General features: G+C 50.9%; 1 protein-coding gene across 4 annotated transcripts; it reads right to left on the reverse strand.

Annotated features, from left to right (window-relative positions):
• Positions 1–3857: 3857 nt before the first annotated feature.
• Positions 3858–27631, reverse strand: RXRG (retinoid X receptor gamma). Of its 4 annotated transcripts, none has more exons than XM_085231764.1 (10): positions 27440–27631; positions 11359–11618; positions 9322–9466; positions 8609–8788; positions 7056–7216; positions 6481–6610; positions 6080–6212; positions 5241–5332; positions 5054–5175; positions 3858–4265 (listed from the first exon to the last, which is right to left on the reverse strand). In XM_085231764.1, exons 1-10 carry the CDS (start codon positions 27618–27620, stop codon positions 3945–3947), a joined length of 1725 nt encoding a protein of 574 aa, XP_085087890.1. In that variant the 5' UTR covers positions 27621–27631; the 3' UTR covers positions 3858–3944. The 4 variants fall into 4 exon arrangements, with proteins under 4 accessions (XP_085087890.1, XP_085087888.1, XP_085087889.1 ...); XM_085231762.1 differs by having other exon boundaries at positions 3971–4265; positions 5054–5159; XM_085231763.1 differs by lacking the exon at positions 27440–27631 and adding an exon at positions 26414–26567 and having other exon boundaries at positions 3971–4265; positions 5054–5159.
• Positions 27632–27912: the final 281 nt, after the last annotated feature.

The raw sequence follows: 27912 nt of genomic DNA on the forward strand, positions 1-27912 counted from the left end.
AACGGCAGAAGGGAGGGAGAGAGGAATCCCACGGGCGGAGGGATGCCCCGGGCACCGCATCGACAGAACTCCGGGTTCGGGAAGGGAACCCCCGGGGGGTGGAGGTCCCACTAGGGACGGGAAGCCGAAATTCGGAGCCTTCCCGCTGCCACGGCGCTGTCCCATCGCTGAGCCCGTCCCGGTCGCCACCCGGGGGAAGCTGCGGAGCTGCTACGAGTTTGTGAAGGTTTTAGGGGACCCGCAACTCCTGCGGGCACTGGTGAGCTTAGCAGTGGGACATCCTTGTCACCAGAAGGTCCTCATGTGATCTGGGTAACAAAGTCACGTCCTCGGGGAGCTGGAGACAAGGAGAGGCCACAGGTGAGCACGGGTGGCTCAGCGCCTTGCCAGCATCCCCTGGGGTACTGGGACAGAACCAGTGCATCCCAGCACACCCTGGCACAAAGGCACTGGTACCACACACAGGTCAGCAGGAAGCAGCCGTGAGCTGAGCAGCAGCAGAGCAGTACTAGGCTCTGACACATCCACCTTTGTCTCTCCAGAAGGTCTTAGAGCAGCTTCCACCAACTCTACAATTAGCCATATGCCATCAGGCTCCAGGTGCCACTCCTCAACCTGTGCAGCCACCCCACAGGGCTCAGCCCCATCCTTCCATGTGAGGAAAAAAAGGAAAGAAGCTGCCCTCCAAATATTGTGACCCTACAGCTTTACCCTTCCCCATCTCCAAGTGAGGAGAGCACTGGGTGCTGCTGTACCATGCAGCTCCTGTGCACAGCTGCTGGCTCAGTCCATACGGGATCAGCAATGTGCCCAGCACGTATCACCAGAGGTCTGCAGCAGGGTCTCACTATGGCTTGCACAGCTCCACCTGTGATCCCTTCCCCCCCTTCCAGGACAAAAACCCAGCACAGAGGCAGAGACATGTGGGCACTGCAAAACTGGCTTCGTTCCCCCTCCCTCTCCCTTCAGGGAGCAGAAAGCCAAAGTATAAGCATCCCGTGTTGCAAGCTACCCTTATTCCAAGGGACACAAAGGGTGCTGCTCTGGGGTCAGTGAAAGCAGCTCCCCATACCTCATGCAAAGAGTGGTAACCAGGTGGAGCAGTAAAACATAAAAGATAAATGCTCCACCCCCATCCCCCCCCCCCCCCCCACTGATAGCATTCAAAGCGTCACCTGGCAATTCTCCTCCCACACACACCCTCACCTCCAGCGATGTCCCTATAGCAGATGGAGTACTGCAGCCAGCTCACTGCATCCCGTTAGTGCCAGGGGGTGGGTGGCTGAAGTCACCTGGGGTCTGCAGGATGAGACCTTGGCTCTCCACATTCAGCACAGAACCCAGAGCTGAACTGAATGCAAACCGGCTCAGACCTTTATGGCTCGGGCTCTATTTACCTTTATTCTCAAGGCAGAACTGCTGTTTCCCAGTTTCGCTGAATTTCAGCAGCAAATGAAGAAGCTGCATCAGAACCCAAACAGACAGGCAGGAAAACCCTCTGGCTTCATTACTGGGTGAGAAACAAACCCAGCTTAGACAAAGTAATGGAATTGAGGCATGGTTTGTTTTCCTTTCCATGTGTCATCACCATGAGTGGCTCAACCCACTATTTTTTTTTAACTCCTCCTCCATGGAGCACTACAGAGTGAGCAGATGAGAATTAATCAATGCTTTGAAATGTTTGGCACGTGCACTAAAACAAAGCTCACCCATGGTGCAGGGGGATGCTGCTAACTCTGAAAACTCATGAGATGTGATGTGCAGTGGGAAAGAGAATGCAATACTTTGCCTCGCATCTGCCATCGCCAGAGCATGGCTCATTTTGGAAAAGGAAAAAAAATATCAGAGCTTAATCAGAGACTGCAGGGAAACAGTGACTGGAGATTCAAAGTGGTGGCTGGGATGTGGGAAGAGCAAAATTTGCAGGAGATAGGAACCAGGTGAGCAGGCAGAGAAGGCCTTGTAATGCTGATTCCTTGTGCCTGGGTTTTGAGGGCACCACTGCATACATGTGCAAGGACAAACACCCCCATTTAAGGGGCTCAAGTGTTGGTCTTCCTTCATTTTTGAGTTCTTTGACGTGCTGTTTTAAAGCTACAGAAGCTGGGGGTCAGTGTTAATGCTAATGTTAAAGGGAGGAAGTTTTCTTTGACTTACCTGTGGTGGTGTTTTTTACTACTTTACACAGACTAGTTTTTTTGCAGGGCTTCAGATTTGGTAGGCTCCAGCCATGCCACACTGATGTCCTTCTGCAGAAACTCGAGGTCCACCAGTCTTGATGCAGATTGCCAAGAGCGTGGGTGCTCAGGAGCCACAGTCACTCCGAGACTTTCTGCCCCATCCCCTATAACCTCCACCTTCAAAAGGCACTGCTCACACTGCAGGCAGCAATCTGGATTTCCTCGCAGACAGTGGACCAAGCTCAGCATGAGGCCAGCCAAGATAAATAGCCCGTGGGACTTGGCAAGCTGTGAAGCCCTCTCTGGTACCACGTGCAGCCCGAATTTCTTATTATAGAGTGGCTTATGTTGGAGGGGACCTTAAAGATCATCCTGCCTCAACCCCTTGCTGTGAGCAGGGTTGCCCCCCAGCAGCTCAGGCTGCCCAGGGCCCATCCATGGCCTGAAGCACCTGCAGGGATGGGGCACCCACAGCTCTGGGCAGCACTGCCAGCGTCTCACCACTCCGAGCAAAGAATTTCTTCCTATCATCTCATTCTTTTCTCCTGCTCTTTCGGTTCTCTCTCCTCTTGGCAGCAAAATCCCAGAGAACTAATCACATCCCTGTGTGGGAGCTTTATCAAACTGCTTTGCATCCCTCTTTCTTCCCCTCCATCCCTCCCTCTCTGCTCCCCATGCCGCAGTGTGGCAATCTGTCAGGCGGACAGACGCAGCCCTGCTGCAGCTCAGCGCACCGCAATGCACGGGTCAGAGGGGGCAGATCACTTAACACTACACCTGTTTTATGAATAATAGTGCAAGGCAGCTTTGCTGGGTTCCTGGGAGGACGTTTTCCCACCAGGATAAACCCCAAGTATCAAACAAATTCACGTCTTTAACTCGTTTGGCTCTGGTTAGCTCTGGTGATGGGCAGGTCTGGCAGTGCCATGCAGGCTGGGGGAAGCACAGCTGGAGTTTGGGAGTTGCTTGTGCACTGTAAGCTTTGCTTAAGGATGAGTGTGATTATAGATTTGGGTTTTAATAGCAAGTTTTAAGTGTGAAAGGTAGAAAAACCAAAGAAACTAGGAAACCAAGCCTTGAGAACAGGATCCATCAAATCTTAGAAATTTAAAACCGAAGCTAATGTTATAACAACCTCCAAAACACTGTGGCTTGTAAACAAGCCTGGTGCTCCCTAAGAGCAGCCAAAGTCAGATTTCTGAGCCTGTTTGAAATGTTATCCACCTCTCCATCCCAACCATAACACTCCTGGGTAACTTCTCCCTTCAGCTGCCTTGCCACATATCCCTGTGATCTCTGCATCCCATGGGCACTCAGCACTGCCTCCCCAGCAGTACGACCCATGGATGGAATGAGAGCTGCCTCCCAGTGCAGGCTGTGCAGGGATGGGGACCAGCTCAGGAAAGGAAAAAGACATGAATGAAGTCACTTTGAATGTGAGATGATTAAAAAATATATCCAAGAGTTCTTTGCATGATGTCAAAATGAATTATTTTTGATTCAAAGCAGCTCTTTGCTTAGCAGGAGCAAGAAGCAAAGCTATGTGACATCCTGGTGAAGACTTCTATCAGCAGAGGCAGCAATACCCCCAAGTGATGCTTCTGCCCCAGCCCAGTCCAGAATCATAACCACAGCAAAGCAGGACACCGCCCTGCAGGCTCCAACCAGCACCTCTCATATATTATTATTATTATTTTTTTTGTTGGCTTTTATTGAGAGTGAAAAAATAATTTAAAGCAATTATCTGTACAGGGAGGCGTGTGGTTAGCTGGGCAGAGGGTCAACAACCCCACCGGGGTGAGTTAAAGGGGACGATTTACAGCTGTACAAAGACACAACAATCCCACCAAAGAGGAGCAGAGGGTGGAGGGCAGCTCTTGCAGTCTGGAGAGGAGGAGTGGGAGCTGTGTGGGGATATGGTGGGGGGGACCGGACCCTCAAGTGACCTGCAGGGGTGTCTCCAGCATCTCCATGAGGAAGGTGTCGATGGGGGTGTCCCCGATCAGCTTGAAGAAGAAGAGGTGCTCCAGGCACTTCAGTCCGATGGACCGTAGCGCTGGCAGGCGCAGGAGGAGTTTGGCAAACCTGGAAAGGGGAGAGAAGGCAGAGGGGTGAGGGAGGCACTGGCTGCATGCTGCCACCTGTGTCTGAGGCTGAGCTGGGGAGGGCAGAGCACAGACCATCCAGGTGCCTTGGGGAGTCACCCATCTTACAACCCAGGGCATGTTAAGGTGGGTGGGGAGGGGAAAAGAAAAGTGGAAGGGGGAGAGGGAAGGGAAGGGAAGGGAAGGGAAGGGAAGGAAGGGAAGGGAAGGGAAGGGAAGGGGAAGGGAAGGGAAGGGAAGGGAAGGGAAGGGAAGGGAAGGGAAGGGAAGGGAAGGGAAGGAAGGGAAGGGAAGGAAGGGGAGGGGAGGGGAAGGGGAAGGGGAAGGGAAGGGGAAGGGAAGGGAAAGGGAAGGGAAGGGAAGGGAAGAATTTTGCATCCATACGTTTCAAAAATCAAAGAAATAAAGTAAAACCCGACTTCTCCCTAAAGCAAGCGCTCGAACCGGTGACTTGCATCTCCTCTCTGCCGTTGCAACCATTCATGGAACACCCCTCCCCTCCTGGTTCAGGGATGCTGGGAGGGCTGCCCTCTCGTCTCCCCCCAAACCTCCGAGGATGCTGCGGCTGCACCCGGCGGCCCCGGGGCCGGAGCGGCATTGCGGCACGGCAGCCAGCAGAGGGTGGGCTTGTACAGGGCTGGGAGGGATCCGTCGCCATCCCAAAGGCTGCGGTCCGGCAGCGGGGCGGCCCCGGGCGGTGGCTTGTTTTTGTATTGCGGATTTTCCTCGCTGGGGTTAACTCAGCCCCAGGACGGAGGGGACACTCACCGCCCCGGCTGCTCGGGGTACTTCTGCTTCGTGTAGGCTTCCAGCGTGGCGTAGACCTTCTCCCGCAGCGACTCCACTTCTGAGGGGCTGGACAGGCCCTTGGCGTCTGGACAAGAGAGTCACTGCCAGGCATCCAGTGGCATGCAGGGGAGAGGTGGTGATGCTGTGTGACAGCTCCGCAACTTACCTGGGTTGAAGAGGACAATGGCTCGCAGACACCCCAGCTCCGACTTATCCATCTGCATGTCCTTCATTTTGGACACCAGCTCTGTCAAAACTCTGCTTGTGGGGGACACAAGTGGGCAGACAGTCAGAAACGGGGGCTGAAATCATCCGGGATGGGCACTGGGAATCCCCCCAGCCCCTCTCTGCAGGGAGAGCTGTATGGGACAGCAATGCCACCCACTGCTCTTTTCTATGAGCACCAGCAGCACCCAGAGGCAGGAGCATTAAGTTTACTTCCATTCTCGCTCTGCTCTGCACATGGGCTCTGTGCTCTGCTGGAGTTAGGAAGAACAATTTGTGTTTGAGGAAAACCACATGGGTGTTCCTCCACATTGCACTCTGCATGCCACTTCTGTAAGGGTGGTACTACCACATCCTGCTGGGCTGGGAGCAGACATGGCACAGACAGTACATATGTGGCTGTTACATGAGCAGAAACTGCAAGCTGGGGCTTAAGGCTCTGCTAGCTAAAGCTCTGCTGATCAGTATTAGCTGTAGATCCAGTTATGGCAAAAGCTTCAAGGGGAGGGCAGAGAAGCAGCCTCCCCCTGCACAAACACCCCCACCCACAGAGATGTTTCTGCAGCTGCAAATCCCTTTCAAGATGTTTTCATTACATTCTGTTGTGTTTTTCGTAAGCCAGTCGAATGTCCCCTAATTCTGCCCCAAATCATCATGGGTTTGCTGTAGCTCTCCATAGAACAATAGAATATCCCTAGTTGGAAGGGGTCATTGATTCCCTTTCAGTGGGGAGAGAGCCTGCAGGACTCTGCTGCTGGGAGTGACAACCTGGCCACATACCTGTCAAAGATGGAGCCCACGCCTGCACTGTGAGCACTGCTGCGGTGCACATGCAAGCCTGTGGCCAGCAGGATGCCGTCCTGCACCGACACGGAGCGATGGGAGAAGGATGCGATGAGCAGCTCGTTCCAGCCTGCGAGAGGGAGGTGTGTGGGATAAAGAGGGCAGCTGCCAGCCAAGCATCATTCCCATACAGAGCAGGGAGCTGGTTTCTGCCTTTTGATTCAACATCAGATTCCCAGCGCCCCATCTACACTCTCTGCCAAGCGCTTGTGCTGGCCTGGGACAAGCCAGCCCCAACAGCAGGGAAGGACCAGCTCAGGATGTCGCGTTCCCCACAAACACACAACCCAGAGAAGGGATGGGGATAGCAGGAAAAGGGCAAAGGTTGGGGACGTTACCTGCCCGCAGGAGAATGACTTGGTCCTCCAGGGTCAGGTCGGAGAAGTGGGGGATGCGCTTGGCCCACTCAACAAGAGTGAAGAGCTGCTTGTCAGCGGCGTGGCAGATGTTGGTGACAGGGTCGTTTGTCTGTGGGAACACCGATATTGGGGGGAAAAGGGGAGAATTAATCAATGTAAAATCACTGATAGTCACCACCCACTCTGCACACAGCATCAAATCGCATTAGCAGTGCTCAGGGCCACAAACAAAGTGATGACATTGCCAGTTATCTCAGCTGCGCATTTTTGGGGAGAGGAAATTTTTGTTACTATTATTTCTTCTCAGCCAAATTGGCCTTAACTTGCACCAGAGGAGATTCAGATTGGATAAGTGAAGATGTGGCACTGAGGGATGTGGTGGGAGTGGGTTGGGTTATCTTACATCCCACATCAGCCCTGGTTGCTATGGGGCAGACAATCTGCGCCCAGAGATGCGCAGCCCCAGCACACATAGGATTTGTCCCTTCAAATCACATCTCAAATGCTCTCATCCCAGGCTGTGTGACATTACTGACACTGCCAGTGCCCCTTACTGAGCTCTCTGTGTTCACATCACTGTATGCCTCAGTCTTGGGTTCGACTGCCAGCTCAGCTTCCAGGATCCTCTCCACAGGCATGTCTTCACTGCCACCGCTCGTGGACTCAGCTTCATTCTCACTGCGCTCCCTGCTCCGCTGCCTCTCCTCCTGCACAGCTAAGGGACAAAAAAACAGCTCTTTACACCCGGGCAGCATTCAGCTGCTTGCTAAGAATCTCCTCTCCTCTTGGTTGAGGAACTCTCTTGGTAGGGAGAAAATAAATAGATACTTCTGAGGTAGGTCCAACCAAAGCGCAATCGCCACTCTGTCCTCGTCACCCTCCAGTAACGTTGGGGTTGCTGCAGACTGGTGGTCTCCAAACTTGACCTCCAAACTCCAGCAGAGAGGAGGAAGGAGGCAATGCCTCCAGGTGGCAGCCTGAGCTCAGTGGTCAAAAGCTGCTGGAGGGACCCCATCTCCCAGCCACTAAGGTTTGCTGCGTGCCCAATTCCTGAGCCAAACTGGGGCCTCCCCATCTATAAGGGCATGGATCGATGCAGGGAGCCCCTCCTGCTGCAAGCTTGGAGCTCTCCCACTCTTCTATCATTTCCCAGGATATCTGCTGATGGGTGAAATATCAGATATTCACCCCCAGGGCTGCTGGGTCTGTCGAGGACAGGTCAGTGTAGGATGTGTACACACAGCATGCCAAGTCTTATGCCAATTTTGTATTGGCAAAGCCATAAGAAAATCCTACTTCGGGAGAAAGGAAAGGCAAGTGACCAGCAGGTGTCACATCAGTTTAGCTCACTGCTGGGGAGAAGAGTACCAAAAGAGCAGAACAGCCCTGCTGGCCAGCATCACTGCCTCAGTGTGACCACACAGCACCATCCACAGGGTACCAAAATGCAGAGTAAGCCCTGAAGGAAAGGTGGGGGGCTGGGCTAATCATGAATAATGAGCTGTAGGCATTTATAACCATAAAGTGATAAAGGTTCACTGGGGTTGGATGCAAAGCCAGCCCCTGTTATGCAAATGTTGGTGCTTTTTGTTGAACAACTTAATGACTTCTCCCCTTGAGCAGTCAGCGTTTGGAGGAGCGGGGAAGGCATCTCCATGAAACTGAGGGGATAAAAGTCCCATGGGAGGAGGACAGAGGATGCTAAGGAAGGGAACAGCTCTGCAAGCCTCCAAGAAGCCCTAAGGCTGCCTGAGAGCTCGATCCTCATTTCCTGAGTTAAATAACTGCTGCTGGGAGGAGAATGTTACGTGCTCCCAGCACAGGTTTGTCCTCACACTGCCCACCAGCAGCCTGGGGTTTGCATTTTCACGCTCTGTGAAGGGAAGTCACATCAACTCTACGGTCCTCCAAACCACTTTGCACCCGGCAGGAAGGGAGAGCTGTGCCTGAGATTGGGTTTTTGTATCAAGCCTGATCTTATACAACCCCCAGCTTCCCTCAGTGCTTGGGGCAGCGCAGAATTGACCGCGCTATGGGGAATGGGCCAAAGCATCACAGCTGCACACCCAGAGCACGCGCGGAAAGAAGCCTCCAAGCCCGTGTGTACCTTCCCTCTTCATCCCCATGGCGAGGCACTTCTGATAGCGGCAGTACTGGCAGCGGTTGCGTTGGCGCTTGTCGATGAGGCAGTCCTTGTTGTCACGGCAGGTGTAGATCAGGTCCTTCCGGATGGTCCTCTTAAAGAAGCCCTTGCAGCCCTCGCAGCTGTACACCCCATAGTGCTTCCCTAGGGAGGTGAGGGCAGGCTGTCAGCGTGGGTGAGCTCAGACCGACCCCAGAGGTGAAGGAAGAGCCTGCAGGGAGTCGACTTGACAGGGCTGGTTTGTCAAGGAGGATGGGGTGCTGCTGTGCTATCACTTTTCCATTATAAGGAAGGACCGTATCCATCTGCATCCCAGCAGAGGGAAGGGAGCCATGATTGGGGTGCACTGACATGGTGGGGTTTGCCAGGCTCAGCCAGGCTGCAGGACTCAGGGCAAGAGAAATAACCTAAGAACAGCTATAAAGCAGCTAGCGCAGAGCAGAGGTAAACAGGAACACAGTGATTTTCATGTTTTACCTTTGTTAAAGGTATGAAATGAGATGGTACCTAGAGAAGAGTCTGCCTTTAGGTAAGCCAGACCCAGCCATGAACCCTGTGATACCAACGCAACCTCAGCATTCACTGATTGATGACAACATTCACTGCTGTGCAAGCCTTCAGGGCATCAGGGCAGCTGTCATTGTACAAAGCCCTCCCTGAGGAAGGACGCTTCCTACCTGAGGACCTGTCCCCACAGATGGCACAGATGTGTTTGGCTAAGGAACCTGGGCTTGTGGATGGATAATTCATGTTCCCAATCCCCGGAAGACCTGGCAAGGGCTTGATGTCCTCCGAGCTGCTGACATTGTTGAGTACATTGAGCTGTAGAAGGAGAAGACAAAGAGATGGTTTAGCTCTGTACCCCAGAGAAACCATTCCCAAATTGAGTTGAGTGTTTCCTCAGTGCTCAGTCCGGGCTCATCCCAAAGCTCATCCCTAGCCCATGGGCAGACCGACATCCTCTGGTGAATCCAGCTGGAGGGATTTAAGCAGAAGCTGGGTAGCAGAAATCAACCCTTGTCTCACCCTGAGGCTGCAAGCAAAAGGCAAGGCTAAGCAGAGCTGGAAAAGGGCAGGCAGTGACCCTCAGCTGCTCAGTTACAGCCCTTGAACAGCAGCACTGGTGGGATCCTGCCTCCTTCACTGGGGGATGCTGGTCATCAGCTGCCTGTGGCTCACCATGTGCAACTCTGCATGAAAATGTGGCAATCCCAGTCCCTCCCTGGGACTCCAAACTCAATCACAAGCTGGAGAACAGAGCAGATTTGGGGTTACCAGATTTGAGAAGGGAGCAAGCAGGACATCTAAAACGAGCTGCACTGAGATGCAGGCCGACAGCCCAGAGCTTCCAGCTAAGATCCCCAGGAGCTGCTCGTGGCTGCTGCAAGTTAAAGGCTGCAAACTGAAATCGATCAGAGACCAAAGGCTGACGTTGCCCAGGGCTTCCTTTGATAACTGTTTGCTTTAAAGCTGTTGTCAGCAGGGCAGTGAGGATGAAGGGCCATTGAGCATGTCTTTTCTCAAGCTGCCTGGGCAAAACAACATCTCTCCAAAACCACCATCAGCTCATCCTTCTCACCACCAACTCAGCTCCTTCCTTCCCTTCAAGCACACAGCCTCCTTTGGTACTTTGCAAACTTCTTGCCAAGATGCTGAGTCAGGAGGAACTTTCTGTGGTTTAAAATGTGATCCAGAGCTCAGTTACCACCTTTCTTTTCTCTCTGCTGCACTCACAGACAATAACAGCATATACGCAGGGGGAGAATTGGGACAGTTTTAGCCATCAGTGTCTAAGAGCTTTGGCTCCTGCAGGTTAAGTGCAATCATGTATGATATTTGGGACAACTGCTTGAACCCAAATCCATTAGCAGCCTCCCTGCCAAATCCCCAAAGCCCAGCTGTCTCCTTGCATTAGAGACAATGTGAGTAAAACTCTCCTCAGAGCTGGTAACGTGGGGAAACTCCTGGACTGGGGAAAACTGCTTCCTGGAGCATCCCCAGACCCAGAGGAAAAGGTTTCCATGAAGCCAGCATTGCCACCAGCTTCGCCACCATCAAGCACCTGCCTGGCATACCATGGGCAATGGGAACTGCCTGGTCAATGGGAAACAGCTGGGTGGTGTGAAGGTCCTTGCCCTGCACAGGCACCCAAAGAGCCCCCAGCCTGTCCCTGGGGGGACACAGACCCCAGCCCCGGGGATCCTCCTTTACCTGGAGAGGAACTTCAGCCCTTGAGTGAGTTCAGGCAGTAAGGATGGGAGCATTTAATTTTTCTTCAGGCAAAGTCTGCACACAGCACGGAGTACGTGGCTGGCATTTAGCATTAACATTTGTCTCTCTAGAAAGTCTGCATCCTTTCCATATAATGAAACATAGCAGATACCCTTTTACTGGAGGAATGGGAATGACTATTTCCTACTGTACTGTACATGTATTTCAATAATTACCCATATGGCCACAGATGCAACAGAGGGAATTGCCTCTATAGTAAGATAAGATGTGGGAATCATCTCCCCCCCTCCACTGTAAAATGTAGACAGGTATCTTCTGTGTCAAGGTGATTTAATCAGGAAGATTCACACGCTGGCAATTGGTCTTTACATCAAATCTACAAAACAAGCCCCACCAGCCAGCCCACACCCTTCAGTTTCAGTCTTCACCCAGCCTCTGAGCACCAGAAACTGGGGACGAAGCCAGCATGCCCATCTACCTACCTGTGGGCTGTGGGTCACAAAGTTCATGCCCGGGGCTGAGGAGGACAGAGCAACAGGATGCGAGCCAATGGAGGATGCAATGACCCTGTAGGGTGAGCCCAACACGTTCACTGGAGAGCCGATGGTGTTCATGGGGGATGGCAGCGCCCGGGAGGCGTTTGTGGGGGCCTCGAGGTAGTTGGGGTGTCCGTCCACTGTGCTCCCCACGGACAGGCTGGATGATGGGCTCACAGACGTGGAGCTGGCGTGAACAGGGGAATCTACAAGGAGAGATGAGGTATATGTGGATGCCTGTACAGCGGTCTGGTGGCCTGCCTTGCTTGTGTCAGCTTAGATGCTGGCCAAGCAAACATGCCTCATTATTTAAAGGGAAAGAGCAAAACGTTGTTTATGGTACAGGAAATAAGGTTACCTACAGCAACAAAACATATTATGAAGATAATGTTTAATAATCAAATCTTCTCGCGTTGCGTTGGTGCCTTAACTGACTTGGAAAAAGGCACTGCTGCTTGCCTGCCTCAGGCTGACTTTCTATTCCCCAAGGTCTCACATTTGCTGTTCAAACCAGCTCTGGAGACAGAGCATTTCTGAAGCCAAGAAATCCCCAGCAGCCAGGCTGGAACCCCCGTAGCTCTCTGTGCTTTGCAACGTGCCTTCACTTCCCATGATGGCTCATCTTCTCCCCAAGGCTCAGCTCTTCCTTTCCCTAACCCACATACCTCTCCAGCATGCTATTTCCCGCATTCCTACAGATCCAATTCAAGACGTTGGAGTCAAGAAACTCAGCTCTACGAGACCCATCTTCCATCTTCAGAGATTATTTTGACACAAAATGCCCACCAATGTCAAAGGGTCTAGCTGCATTTTAAGGATATATATATAAACTTTTTCCCCCTTTTCCTAGAATTTAGCAACCCTAGTAAGCATTGGCTTTCGTTAACATTTCAACGAGCCATTGTTTCTCTATTGGCTTTTCAACACAAGAGACCATTCCCTAGAGCAGCAAAGGCAAGGTGTTGTGTAGCAACGTCACACTGTTTGTTTTCCATAGCTGGCAAAGAGACTGCTTGTTCCCTTGCATTTGCAGTAAGGCAGAGGTTTGGTGTTGCGTTGTTGTTGTTGCTTTTTCCTCCCCATCCTTTTAACATTATTGCAAAGTTATTTACGTGACAGTGTTTGTTATTTTACCTGAAGTAACAATCAAATCTGATTCAAAGGGAAGATGCACAATAAAGACGGGAAAAGGTCAGCTTGCTGAATAACATTAAAGACATTTGTCAGAGTCAAGGAGGACTCGATCTGCTGTTATCAACTCACTTCAGACTTAATTCTGCAGAGGGTGGGGGAGAAAAGGTCTTTGTCAATTCTTGCTTTGGCTTTTTGGATCAATTCTCCCAGTGGAAAGCAACGTGAGGCAAGAGGAAGCCAGCAAAACGACAGCAGCTGAAGCCCTGGAGGCAGTGCCCAGGCAAAGGGCTCCATCCTACTGCTGGAAGGCCCTCCCCAGCATCGATACACAAGCTTATAAACAAATTGCTTTTCACATCACTTTAAAAAAGTGAGAGACTTTTCGGAACACTTCTGCTTAGGAAATCAGACATTAAAAGAGAGATGGGGCAGATGTCTTCCACATCAGAGTAGCTAAAGAGAAGAGGGACAATTTTTCATCCTTTTCCATAACACAGAAAAGGACATTTTCAAAGTATCACATAGCAAATTTAAGTCACTAAGAAAAGACTCACAGGAAAGGTATTTTATCTGTTCATATTTACACCAGACGTAAGAGAAACACTGTTCTTTATTAGAAAGGGATCCAAGCTTTCGGAAGATGCAAAAGGCTTTGTGGCAAAGAAGATTGCTTTCCAGAGCCAGCCCCATGGCATACTTGTCCATGGCAAGAGTGCTATGGCCAAGGACATCCCCAAAGGCAGTGCATTTGTTCCCACACTGGCCAAACTGTCCTGCTGAAGCTGGGACAAATACATTGGCCAAAACCATCAGTTTCCAGATACAAATACCTATATCTAACCATAATAAATTGCAATACAAATCCTACTCAAAAATCAAAGCAGTGGTCTGGGATTTTCTTTGACTTCCAGTCCTTCCCCAGGACCCAGGCTGGCTTGGACAGCATAAATATAGATCACAGGCCTTGTTAATTTGTGCTGAATACGGTTTGGAAAGATTAAATGAAGCGATCCTGGAGAAAATACTATTTGTGTCATGCATCTCCCAGCTGAAACTAACTCAAAAGTCTTGCAAGGACTTCTCTCCCATCACATGGGGGTGAACAGAAGCATCTGTGCTGCAGTTGTTCTTAGAGAGGAGCTGCTCCACAGGGACGCAGCTGTGGGATGACACAGGGGGGACCACAGAGCCAGGAGCCAGCCCAGTGTGCCAGCCATGGCTGCTTCTGTGGCAGAATTCAGCCCTGGTGACATTTACACAGTCCACGGTGGGCCTGCAGCCTGCCCATCAGGTAATGCAAGATGACATGCAGTGCTGGGGACTCGGCTGGCTCTGGCGGGGCCCTGAGGTGCACAGGGCAGCCCTGCATCGGAAGGAGAGAAGATAAGCAAGGACACTGCATAGCTTTGCTTCCTTACTTCTTCCATCCTGCAAAATCCTGGCCGAGGGTGGGAGCATTGCATGGACAGCCTCATAGAACTGGGAATATAGAAATGCTATCTCCATCACTGTGGAGGAACAGATGCAGAGCCCACACATCAGTGCTGAGCAGCCTGGGCTGGGAGAACGCTGCTCCATGACTAACACTGGCTCAGTGAAGCCAGCTTGGACCATCTGGGCTGTGAGCGCTTCCAAGGGGAAAGATGGACCATGTCTGGAAGGAAAGATAAGAGCATGCAAGTGACCACAAGTGCCTTGGCAAGAACAGCAGGAAGAGAAGTGCCCAGCCTGCTACACATCAAGATATCTTGATTTTCACCCAAGAAACAGCAGGGGACACCAATCTCACCAACTGTTTTTGAGCAAAAAGTGGAAAGAGAACACAGATTAGAAACATCCAAGCCTTACACACTACCTCATAGCCACTGCAGTAATTGTAAGTTTGCACTGATTAAAGCCTCTTCAGCTCTTATGTCTAGCAAAGCCAGGATAAGAAAGGTGCCCATGTTAATTAGAGAAAGATCATTGTGTTTATCATCTAGAATCATAAAATCATGAAGGCTGGAAAAGACCTCCAAGATTATCAAGTGAAATCACCAACCCATCCCCACCATGTCCATGAAACCATAGAATCATTAAGGTTGGGACAGACCTGTAAGATCATCTAGTCCAATCACTAAACTATCATAAGATCAAAGGCTGGAAAAGTCTTCCAAGATCATCAAGTCCAATCACAAACCTACCACTTCCATGCCCACTAAGCCATAAAATGACAAAGGTCAGAAAAGGCCACAGAGATCATCTAGTCCAACCATCAATTTATTACCTAGGTACCTAGTGCCTAGGGCAAGCCTACCTACCTCCTGAGACCTGCAGATAAATAGCAAGTCCAGGGATGATCATTCTTTCACTCTTTCCACTTGTTCTTTAGGCATCAGAGAATCAAGAGGTAAAGCAAACTGTATGAATAACAAAGAATATGCTTATGCTTCTGAGGCCCCAGATAAGCACAGAGAGGGATGAAGGATCAGAGGTGTGAGCTGTGCTGCCTCCCCCTCCTCCACAGACCCAAGAACACCAAATAGGAATGTGTAGGGAAGGGCTTCAGCACTGAAACATGGGGTGTATGACAGACAGCCTGGCGGGAGGATCGTCCTTGGGGACAACATTCTGAGGGACATACCTGTGAGAAACACTCCTGAAATGAAATGCAGTTATGTAGCAAGGAATCTCTGTTAGCTGGAATTGAAGCTTTGCTGCTACGATTGCTTATTTATTTAAATATGGAAGTTAATACCAAAAAAATACTCCCTTTCTGGTGATATTTATAACTGTCCAAGCATGTTTCCCCATGCTGATATCCTGCATAAAGGTTATTGGCTTTGTCTTGCTTTTAAGGTTCAGTAACCTTTGTGCTCCCATCTTTGCCTTCTGCTCTGCAAGTCAATAAATAATGCAGCCTTCCCCTGACAGCTAACATCACAGAGGAACACAAAGTTTTGGAGGCGGGCAGAGAGATCTGCAGTGGGGATCTGCAGAAGACCAGAGAGGAACATGCAAGATTTTCCCTCTGCTCATTGGGTGGTGAAAAGAGCTGCCACCAACAGCTCTGGTTGTAAACTTATGACTCTTCCACTGCTTTGCAAGCCAAAGCCACCTAAAACCTGGCCCCCAAGGAGCACTTGGGTAGAAGCACATGAGGCTTTCACCTGGCTTGTTGGATTGATGGTTGGACTAGATGATCTCAGTCTTTTCCAACCTTTATAGTTCTACAGCTTGGCAGACTTGGCATCAGGTGCCACTTTTAGATCTCGGTCTGATTTGATTGAAATCAAACAGTGTGTTCACAGTTCAAGATGCCCAAGGACATTTAGACAACACACACCTGTCGTGTAATCGCATGCTCTTCTCCTCCTCAAGAAACCAAGCCAGGGGAAGGAGGGAACACAACCCACAGATGTCAACACACGTTTTGCCACGACTTTGATGGGAACCACTCATTGCAGGGTATCTCTATGCTATGGGGATCTTCCCAGCCAGAGTCCCTTAGCAACTGCTTGTCAGGTGTTTAAAGATTCAAGCCTCAAACAACCTAACAAGGTGTCACATCCCCCAGGTGACCATAGTAGTGCATGAGAGTGATATAAAAAGTCTTCCATTCCCAAAGAAAGAGAAGTCATTGAATTTGAGGTTTGGAGTGCTTTATGTGATGGTCTGATCAGATTTGCCACCTCACCAGAGGGATCTCCAGCACAGATTCCACCAAGGAAAAAAGTATGCACATGAATTGTTTCAGTGGTCCTTGAGCTCCTGGAGAAGTCCCCATCAGAAAGCATCTCAATGAGTGCAGGATCTATGGCACTGTGAAGGCAACTGAGGATGGGTTTTTCCCACATTCACAACTAAAACCTCTGCATTGGGCTGCAGGAGTTTGCCCAGTCACTGGATTTTCTCACACATTTTCCTGTTGGGTCAGAGACCCCTTTGCCACGCTCACATAAGGACTTGCAGGTTCGGACATGGCAAGCTGTAGCACCTAAAGGAAAAGCAGCCCAGAGGTCCCAAAACCTGGGTCCATCAAGAATGCCAACCAAACAGGCAGCACACAGCATGGGTTTTCCTCTACAGCTCTCCCAAGCCACCAAGCAACCCGGTCTAACCCCGCTTTGCCTGGGAGAGCTGACAAGATTGCAGGCAGAGGTGGTGTGGCTGCAGGCCAAGTTACATGAGTACTCATAAAAGAGACTTTGTGGAGGAGCCAAGTTAGTTCTTGTTCCTAACCAACTGTGCCAGAGTGCTCCGAGAGGGGACAAACCAGCACAGCATCTTTCCATTCCCTGGGAGCAGGGCACCAGATGAAATGCATCCTTCTGGGGAAAAAGACCACATTTTGAAACACTTTCTATGTTCCTAAAAGCCAGGCTGAGAAGACAAACCTATCTGCTTAATGCACTTCTCCCACTTTGGATGTGCGAGTGTGACTAACCCAAAGTAACACCGCTACTCTGCTCTCCTCTGCAGTACTACACAGTCAGAGTGTGCTTTTCCTCACTGCAAATTACATGCTTATTAGCAATGTGTGCACATCCATCCTCTGATACAAACTTGATTTTTCTAAACCAAGCTAAAATATTGGTTAAATGCACTTTTAACATCCTGGTATATTGAACTGCAGCTGCGATGCTGGCTTGGTGCCTTAGTCTCCATTGGTGGAGCAGAAATGCCTCTTATTCCCATATCCCTCACCCAGCAGCCTCCCAAATGCTCTGCAGAGCACTGTGACCCCTATCCCTACAGGGATCTGTGCCTGGTTCCTACAGAGAGCAGTTTGAATGCCTCCTCATAAATTCGTAATACTCAAGGAATTAAACACGAATAACATTTCCATTGTTTCATTCCTATTGCAGCAATAGGAGTTTGGCTTTGCTTTCCTTGTTCTTTAAGAATGCCAGTGAGCAATAGATTTCTCCAACAAAAAGTCTGTTTCCTCCAGCAACGGGCTAAAATTGCACTTTAGGAGTCATCATCCCTACAGTTACTTAAAAGTTGTGTAGATGCGGTGCTTAGGGACATGGCTTAGTGGTAGACTTGGCTATAGTGCTATGCCAGTGGTTGGGCTTGATAAGCTTAAAGGTCTTTTCCAATCTAAGTGATTCTCTACCTGTGACTTCTCTGCACATGGGGGATGACTGGAGATGAGCATCCACAGCAAGACAGAAAATTATACATAGTGGGAACAACCCATGTGCACACCAACCCCTGCCCAAACCTCATCTCCAGCAGAGCAACATCACACAGCAGCACCCAACAGCCCTTCAAATTAATCCCCCTTCACTCCCCTCAAGTTAGGATAAAGGAAATCACTTCAGATAAAGATAATAAGTGTGCTCTTATGTGGAACAGCACAGATTTTTTCTAAGAACAGATCTGGTTTCTGAAGTAGGGTCCTGCTGGTGTGGAGGGGACCAACGCTGCTTCCAGCCTCGCAAGCAGGCAGAGCCCTGTTGTGTTCCCAGCCCCATTCAGTTGACTTGACATAGCTCCATGTTGGTAGGGCAGCAAGCAGGCACTGGGCACAGAAAGAACCCTCTGTAGGTTGCCTTGGGCCAGGATGGGGGATGTTTTATGTCTAAAAGAGCGTTGGACGTTTCTTTTCCTCCAGTAATCCCATGAATAAAAACACGATTGGAAAGATGCTTCCTTAGTTAGATCCTGTCCCTTCAATCAATAGGTTCAGCTCATCACACAAACACATCCACTCCAGAATCACAGGACAACTTGAACCAGCAGCACGCAGGCTCTGGAGGTTACAGCCACACACAAAAGAGGTTAAACACATTTCTAAACTCCCCTTTTCCCCGCGCTCCCACCGCGGGATCAGTTTCTCCATCTCACCCCGCAGGCACCGATTGCAAACACAAGGAAAATACTCACTGCCAAAACCCGCAGGAAACTTAATGAAGTGAGGATAATTCCCATACATGTTTAATCTTCAGTTCATCTCTCGCCTTTCAAAACACGACCGTCTCCTCTCACTTCAAAGCTGCCCGGAGCACGGTGCTGCCCGCCCGGTTCGGGGCACGGCTCTGCGGGGGCTCTCGGAGGGCTGCGGGGCAGCTGCCTCCTCCCTCGGTCCCATCCTTGCTTTGAACAGCTGTCGGCCGGGATGAGAGTCGCTCCCGTTCCCAGCAGCTCAGGACCGGCTCCTGCCTTCAGCTACCCGAGCTCCCTGAGAATTCACGGCGGAGCGTCCCGGTAGCATAACCGCTCGGCTAAGACGCAATTGGATGCATGCTGGCTCTGGTACAGAACAGAAATTAGGAGGTGGAGGGGAGGCTAAGTTGTTTAGGGGAGGAGCATCGTGAAGAAGGAGGGGGCTGTTCTGCTTTCCCACCAGTGAAGGCTCGATGCAGACTATTAGTTATGCCGGCCCCAGCCATGCGGAGGTGTTTTCCTGCCATGCAAAAAGGATGCCGTTCGAGTGCTTTGGGAACTGGGCTGTGCGGGGCACGGAGCATCGTGCTCCTGCCCCGTGAGAAGCTTCACTCCATCTGCACTCTCAGCATCCAGCTGCAGGGGGCTGGACTGCAGCCACCCCAGGAAACATTGGATGGAGCTGGAAGGGGCAAAATAAGTAAAAAAAAAAAAAAAAAAAGCTCACGTGCACTGCATAAAGCATCACATGCAAACATCAGCCTCCTTGCCACACCATTGCACAGGGCACTAACACAGGCGGGTGAGATCCAGAAGGCAGCAGAGCTGTGGGCTGCAAGGTGGCTTCTTTCTATCTGCAGATGGAAAATTGGATTTCTCAGCAGGAAAAGCTTCCCTCCCTCTCCCCGCTCTGCAACAAGTCTGAGAAACATTTTTCAATCAAAAAACCCACCAACAAACAGTCTGCTTCATATATGCATTCTTTTTTCTTTGCCCAGGGAAACCCAATGGTTGCAGAGGATGGATCTGGCTGCCCTGGGACTGGGAGGTGTGAGCAACAAAGCTGCTTTGCGCTTTAAGCACCCAGCGTGCTGAGTTTAGCAGCAGCATTAATTCTTACCCACAGCACGGGATCTCAGCAGCTTTAATTCCACGCTAATGACATTTTAGTAGGGAATTATTTTTATTGATCTGCCCAGAGCAAAGAGCCTGGGTGCAGCGCAGCTCAGCCAGCACCCTGTCCCTTTTTCCTTTCTTCCAGTTTGCAAGAAATGAGAGAGAAAACAAAACAGCCCCGAGCTCCCTAAAAAGGCCACAGTCCCAGGCTGGAAGTGGATTACCTTATTGATTTTTAGCAGATCTGGGTTAGTGAGTGCTTAGTGCAGCAGAGCACATGCACACCGAGCACCTCCAAAAGAAAACCCTCCTCAAGATAAGCAAGCATCAGGCAATTCATTTCAGAGAACACGTGGGCTTGGGCTAGGGAGAGGCTCCAGCCCTTGTATACTGCTCAGTCTATGACAGGCTCCAGGAACCAGCTCATCCTCTCCTGACAAATGCTGTGGGACCTCAGCTTCTGCAAGACACAGCAGAAGTCACCATTTGTGCTCCTGAAAGTTTTCTGGTTTAGCCCTCCTGTCATGTAAAAGAATACATTATGATTGCCACGAAGGAAAACCACTGCCACAGTGCCCCCAGCAACCATTGGTACTCGGCTCAGAGCAGAGTACTGGTTCCCGCCAGCTGAGATGCTAACATGGCACTGGGCCCTGCCTTGCTCAGGTCCCCATCATTTTTCCACTGTCTCCGTACCACAGCACTTGGGACAGCATCCAGAAGATTTAGCACAGCTTCACCCAGCCTTTGAGTTTCTGGAGTCAAACCTAAACAGTGGAGGTCCAAAGCACAATAATATTATCCCACTCCGTCTTAGAACCAGGAAAGAAGAGATTAAATATGATTACCATTCTCCAAACACTGGATTGAGCCAGGAAACCCCCAAACATGATCAAGAATCCCATCCTTCCCCTATCCCGTTTCTGTTTAAAAGGCAGAGGCAAACCATGGTCATACTTACAGAAACAGCAGATGTAAATAAAAAGGCTGCAGCCCTCCTAACTCTACAACTGCACGTACAGCTCTCTCCCATCACAATCCTTTGGAGCTGTAGGCATTCAAAGCCAATGCTCACAGGTGTGGGTGGCAGAGGTGGAGGCTCCCCTCAGACAGCAGCCAAGATGCAGCAGAGCTACAAGGTTGGGTGTCCATGAGCCCTCCCCACACAACTCTTGGGGAGGACACACAGATGCCTCCCCCAGGCCAGAACAGGGACTTGAAGCAGAGTTTCTCTAGGCTTATCAACGGCGCGCCCCAGTGTCATCTATCTGCTGTATTTGTTGGTACTGGCATGGAGTCACAGAATCATAAAGGTTGGAAAAGATTTCTAAGATCAACTAGTCCAACCATCAACCCATCACGGAGACATGGATAAGTCAATTGAGCCAGTATGATCCTTAGAGAGACAGGGAGCTCCTGCATCAGCCCTTCCCCACCCAGCCCTGCCCTTTCTCACCGCTACCCTCTAGCGAAGCAATAACCGCAGACACCAAGCTAATGAAATTAGCCCCGGAGCCCCACCAGGCTAATGCAATTACCAGCAGCAGCACAGTCGGGCCACAGCACCGCCTCACCTGCAGCCACACAGCCTGCCCTCTCCTCCTCCCCAGCTGCCTCCTGCCATGCATCCCCTGCCCACAGGCCGGCACCTGCTGCAGCTCAGGGTCCTCAGCACCATGCAGGGCACAGCCTACCTTGCAGAAAACCCCGGCCCATACAGCCTCCGAGGGCAGATAATTCCCAGTCTGTTTTAACCTCGGGAGTCATTCAATTACCAGCCCCGTAATGAGGCCCTCGATGCTAATCAGCGGTGTCACCGAATCCTCTTAGGGCTGCTTAAGCTCCTCCAGCAGCTTTGCTGGTGCGGGACCCAGCTGCCCACTCCTCCCAGGAATTACCTCCCCACACGGGTGTTGTTGGACACAGATGCAGGTGAGATGATCCCAGAATTTGGTGCCAGAAGGCAGAGTGACAGAGGCACCTGAAGAAGGTTTTGCCCAGCCCAAAGGGCACCCAGAACCAAGCCTGCACTGCAGTGAGCAAAGGTACAGAAATCAATTTTAAAAAGTGCAGTAAACACACAGGTTTCATCCACCCATCTCTGAATATCGTCATCTAAGCATCAAGCCAAAAGACATTCTCTAAGAAGCTCCAAGCAACTTTTTGGCTCCTAAAAGCAGCTGGAGGGGATCCCACCATGCTCTGCTCCTCTGCCCTGGCACTCCTTTGCAAGGCAACACGCAGCTCTCCACACACATCCGCTCTGACTCAGGCTTTCTGCTCCAACAATGCACTTTTTAATATCACACAAGGAGCAAAAACAACAGGTCCACTATAACGCCGAGATATCCTGAGGCAGAAAATCCATTCGGAGCCCAGCAAGAGAGAGTCGAGTCAATTAGACACTTTCTAGGGCGTCAAGCTGCCAACAATCCCAGCCTTTGTATGGGGAAGAATCACTGCCTATGTGCTTCCCAACTACCCCCCTTGCTGGAGCAGAAAGGTCAGTGGTGGAGCGTCATGGAAAAGCATGCAGCAAAATATTCCTGGGAAGGTGGATGCAAAGAAATCGCCATGTGGATCTTTGCTGTCAAAAGCATCCATTGCTCTGGGGTTGGGGATCGTGGGGGAACTGGTGAGTTAGCATAGGTGAAGGGGAACTTCATATCTTCCTGTTACTGCCCTGCAAGAAAACTTTGTTATCACACTGCTACAGTACTTAGAAATCATTGTCTATATGCAAGCCCCACTTCAGCCCTACTATACATGATGTGAAGCTGAGGAGGTTTTGGGGCACTGCTGCCTGCATGAGGCCATGAAGGGCTCCCACCTGCATCCCCTATGGCGCACATCACAGTCCCAGTGCAGCCAGGGGCTTTGTTTGCTGTTCTCACTCCACACATCCCCACAGCCGTGCTTTTACATTTCCTCCTGCCTCAGCAAGTGCAAAACTCCAGAGACAACCTGTCAATCTCCATCACATCTGGCTGCCTCACATGGTCTATTTATACCAGCCAGGCAAACGTGGATCTTTGAGTTCAAGGTAACAAGGGTTATTTCTGCTCTGAGCAGCTACTTCCTCAGGGAAGGAAGGGTTGGAGGCATCCAAGAGGAACAGCATCCCATTAGGGGCTGGCAGCCATAACTCCATGGCTGAGGGCACAGTAGCCATCACAGCCACAGCCCCATCCCCAAGGACCCAGCCACAGCAGGCAGGATCTGAAGGTTGACGTCCATCATAGGACTTCCCATCCCATGCCCTTATGCATCATGCCACAGAGGGGAGGCCAACATGTCCCATTCTAACCCACGCTCTCTCGAAGGCCACAGCACCAGGCTTGCTCAAATAGGGTCTGTACACCGAATAGTGCTCCTTTACTCTTTTCCAGCAGACCCAGCCTGTTCTTTAGGAAGAAAATCAAATACCACCAGCTTACAGATGAGTCCAGCACTATCAGTATGGCCATCCTGAACACTGCAAGCCCCTCAGCTCACCCTACAGTGTATTTGGGCCACAAAGAAAACAAAAGACAACCACACTTCTGCCCAGCAGCACACCAGCCTACATCGGTCTGAGCCCACCAGCCTGCTGTTTGATATTCAGGACACTGAGCAGCTTTGCCTTGCTCTGACAGATGCACACATCTCTCCTCTGCAAGCACTTCCCCTGGGACTCCGTACACTGCAGCAGCCAGAGGGAGACAAGCACAACACAGAGCTCAGCCAGAACAGCCCCATGAGATCTGCTCCCCTCAGCAATTGCGTAGCCAAGGGGCAGGTAAGGAGCCAGCAGCACCGAGCATCCTTTTCTTATCAACAGCCTCCATCACCTTTCAAACATATTTTCCTCCTGAAAGCCACACGTTCCCCCTCAAATAGAAAATCCACTGCTGTTTAAAGACTACAACTCCCCATGCCTCAAAGAAAGGAGCAGCCCTGGATCAAGGCGAGCACAGACCACACCATGCAGAGAGCCAAGACAGCACAGCAGCAAAGAGCAAATGCATGAAGAGTTGGCAGGGGCATGTGCTGACATTTGCTGGCACCGTCAAATAGCTGCTCTATACCTTGTCCCAGGAGAAAGGGAGAAGGAAGCAGCGAGTGCCTGCCCACAGCCACATGTTTTGGCCCCATCCATTTGAGCAGAAGGAGCAGCAGGAGGAGAGAAAGGGAATGAGCTCACACAGGCACAGCCACGCACTCTTGGGTACCTGCACTGCATCCATGTGCACTGACTTTATCAAATGTCCAGCTCGCATATTAAAGCAAGCTCTGAGGATGGCAGAGCAGCTTCTCCAACACAGAGCCATTTCTGTCAGCCCAATGCATCCCAGCTGCAAAATCCAGAGATCTTAAAGTTTGCAGAGAGTTTTGTTAGCGCCTTGGGTTCTTTGCCACAACCGCTTCCAGCAGACCTAAAGACTACATCCCTACCAGAGAACTCACTATCTACACAGCATGGGGTCTGTCCTGCTGGCTGCAACCACAGACGTTCCGTCATGCCATTCCCAAGTGCAGGCTGGGAGTCAGCACTGGGCAAGAGCTGTTTTCACAAAGAAATTTGACAGCTTTTAAGAGCCAAGCCATGCCCACACAGAGCAGGCTGCCCACACAGCCTACCCTGGCTTATTTCACTAGCAGATCCCTTAAATCACAGCTATCTACACACGTAACCTCTAACCCAGGATGACACAGCAGCAAGAGAGGATGAACGTTGACAAACCCTTGGCCAGGTGAAATAGAAGAGCTTAAACAGCTGACACCAGTGGACACAGCTCTCCAACAAACATATCTCCCATTAGCAGTAGCCCAGAGCTGCACTCATGCCTCTTTCTGGATTAAAAAGCAGCAAAGGACATTCTGGCTCCCAGGAACCCAAGCAGAGTCAAAAGCAGCTCCTTTGCCAGGGCTCCACACCCTCCTTCTCCTCTAGGAAGCTGCACCTCTCTGCGCATCCCCATCACTTCCAAGGCAAGTGTTTCCCAAAGCCTCCTCCATCACCTGCAGCCTTCCTTGGGAAGCAGCTTTGCTCGCCTCTCTGCCGAGCACCTCATGCAGCATTTTGGCCTGACGAAGACAGCAGCAAGGAGGAGAGACCTTTGTTAGACATGGAGATGCGATGTGACTGCTCCCTGCCCTCCCAGGCTCCAAAGGGCACCTGGCTCCCCATCCCTGGCTGAGCACGCACAGCTGCCCCAAGGCACTCGCAGCCCTGTGCGTGCTGAGATGGCCGGCACATCAGTCTCCATGAGATCACCCTGCCCAGCTCCTGCTCGAGCTGTCAGAGCAGGGATTGTGGCTTGGTACAGACACAGGGCCAAGCTTCTCCCAGCTGCCCCGCACCGCTGAACGGCACACGCATGTTGCCAAGGCAAGGCTGCAGAGGGAGACAGTTAGTTTTGCAGCTTGAGCGGCCAATAGCTGGTACAGCTGTAGAAGAGCCCAGAGCAGTTCCCCCAGTTGCATCTGCTTCACTCTCAGCAGAAATCAGCGCTCTCTTTCTCACCCCCAAGAGCACAGGAAGGGGGAAGAAGCCCGCTCTCTAGAGTCACCCTTTGCTTCTACAGCCTAAGTCCAAAGGGAGCTCATCACAAAGGACGCGGTGGCCCAGTCTGCTTGCAGAACAATTTTCTCCCAACACAACGCCAGCAACTTCATTTGCAAACCCACCCCAAACACAGCATGAAGTGGCCTGCTTTCCTGGCTGCCATCCCTCTTCACCTTGCTTATGCCTGCAGCAGTTTGCTGGGTTACCCATTGCAGCTAAAGCAACAAAGCTGCAAAAAGGAAAAAAAAAAAAAAAAAAAAAAAAAAAGGGACAAACAAACATGATATTCTGCAGCAATTAGGGCTAAATAGGGAAAAGGGGTGTGGGGAATGAATGGACAATGAAGAGGGCAGACACGCAGCGGGCTGTGCACAAACTGTCCTTGGGCAGCCAGGTCTGAGCCAGGCAGCCAGGCTGCACATAAGGCAGTGCAGGCAGATGAAAAGGGGTATTTCAAGAGGCGTAGGGCAGCTCCCAAGGGCCTCCCTGTCTGCTGGGCTCATCACAGAGCACCCAGCATGGAGCAGCTCCTGTGCCCCCCCCAACCCCCCACCCAGTCCTTTTGGGTGGCAGGAGGATGCTGGCAAGCAGCAGTGGGGTCCGCTCAGAAAGGAAGGAATCCATTAATCTCCCTGGTAATTACTGCCACATATGGATTTGCACAATTACACTCTGTTAATTGGTTATTACAGGCAAGGCAGACTGATTGGGCAGAACGGCTGTGCTTTAACCCCTTCACTACCCCCAGCACTGCTCTATCCTCCTGTAACCTCGCTGGCTCCCATGGCAAGGTATGTACAGCCATAGTGAGATGACCTATACCAGGCAGTAGAGGTAAAGACTTCATAAAACCAAGATTTCTGCTGCCATATCTCCCCCTCTCGCAGGGGCTGCCTTACCACCCCTTCCTAGGGCAGAAGCTGTGTGAAAGTCAGGTATTGCTTAGCATTAGCAAGAAACTTAGGGGAAAAGCAGAGCCAGGCATCACACCATGCACGCAGTGACAACTTGCATCTCAGCCTTTGAACAGCCCCAGCTAGAAGATGCAAAAGGAGCAAAGGCAGGTACCAAGCAGGACCACAGCTAGGGAAACAGGAGTCCAAAACACATCCTGGCCTTTTCTCTGAGTGAAAAAAGGCCTTGGGAGGCCACTCGGAGTTATCAGCTGGTCTGTGCTGCAAAGTTCAGAGCGAGTCCTCAGAGCTGTCAAAGGGAAGATGGGGCAGAACCCACAGCCGTGCTTAAAAAGGTCAGCTGGGAAAAGTCAGCAAGAGAAAGCTGCTTGTGTTATCGACAGATGCAGAGAGGAAGGGGCTAACCCAGGAGTACCTGCCAGGTGGCTTTGGCAGCGCACGCTAGGCTTCAACTCTGGGCAGCTGCAGCCAGCAATGAGCCCTTTGCGGGTCACCTCCTGACAAGAGAGGCTGGGGACAAAGCCTGGAACTGGCACCAGGCAGCATTCCTTTGTCCCAAGGGATGAGAGCAGGCCAGTGGGATGGAAGCCCTTCTGGATCTTGCAAATCACATCAGCTCTTCAGGATTCTGAGCCTCAGATATCTTTCTCTGTCCTTCATGTCCATGCACCCCTGTTAAGAAATGGAATTACCCCCATAATCTTGGGCTGAAATGATGCATCCACTGACTGCTGCAGCCATAATTAACTGCCAGGAAAATCAATTCCAGCACTGGTTTACCTGATATACAGGAATCAGCCCAATAATGGATCATCAGATGCTAATCAAATTTGATATCGATATAGGATGATTAAGATTGGAAAAAGGCCATTAAGATCATCAAGTCCAACCATCAACCCATCACCAACGTGCCCAGCATGTGACATACATTTACCAAGGCAGCAACAAGAGAAGATGCCATTTTCAATCACATGTGACTTAGAAATATGTGTATGGTTCAAAACACAGAATGGCCCGGGTTGCAAGGAGCCTCAAGGATCATGAATTTCAAATAGATCTGCAATGAATTGGACCACTTCAACAGCTTTCAGTGGAATTCTCTCCCACCCCACACATGTATGTGTAAGCATATGCATTTATGCACACACACAGTGAATCCTTTTGACAAAAATCAATATTTATCCAGTAAGATACGCCACTCCATTAAAAGAATAAATACAAATATCATGGCTATGTGTAACCCATTCATGAGCAAATCCCCAGAACTCCTTTAGTATGAGCCATTGCATCCTTCACCCCTAAGCACAGCCCCTTTTCCAGTCCCTGGGCTGGTGCATGCCCACAGGGCTAGACAAGCACTACATCTCCTGGTGTCCCACCACCCCTCTGTATATGTACCCAATGCACAGCAGACTCACGTGGGGACAAAGCAAGGACTTACAGAAGTGAGGGAAGGAGCCCATCTCCAGGGAGTAAGGAGCCTGCATGCCCGGCTGCATTTCCAACCCACGTCCTGTCTCTTCAGAAGACTCAACCATGAAAGGAGTTTTGGGATCAGCTCTCCCATCCACACCAGGCTGCTGGAGAAGGAGAGGATCAGAGAGAAAGGAGTGCTTGTGCATTACACAGCAGCATCCTCACAATCTGTCCCAAGTTACAAATTTACCTCCCAGACCTTGACCAGGGCTGGGGTTTCCTGTGTTTGCTCTTTGGGCTCCTGTCCCTTCGAGGTGTTGCAATGCTGGGGGGAGGGCTGGCCACACAGACTAGATGATCTAGAAATCTTTTACAACCTTTGTGATTCTAACCCGGGCTCCCGATGGAACCAAACCACACAAAACAACAGTCATTCCATCACAAGCACCCTCAGCTCAGCTTTCCTCCTCCTCTCTTGCTTTCTCTCTGCCAGTTGGC

Source organism: Meleagris gallopavo, chromosome 10 (assembly GCF_905368555.1).
Source record: "Meleagris gallopavo chromosome 10, MGAL_WU_HG_1.1, whole genome shotgun sequence".
NCBI classification, from domain to species: Eukaryota; Metazoa; Chordata; class Aves; order Galliformes; family Phasianidae; genus Meleagris; species Meleagris gallopavo.

Excerpts from the sequence above, each read along its gene's own strand:
- RXRG (XM_085231764.1), bottom strand. The coding sequence starts at position 27,620 with ATGCACAAGCACTCCTTTCTCTCTGATCCTCTCCTTCTCCAGCAGCCT. Across the intron at positions 9,467-11,358 it reads TTGTGACCCACAGCCCACAG|CTCAATGTACTCAACAATGT; the intron begins GTAGGTAGATGG and ends CTCCTTCTACAG. Across the intron at positions 4,266-5,053 it reads TACCCCGAGCAGCCGGGGCG|GTTTGCCAAACTCCTCCTGC; the intron begins GTGAGTGTCCCC and ends TCCCCTTTCCAG.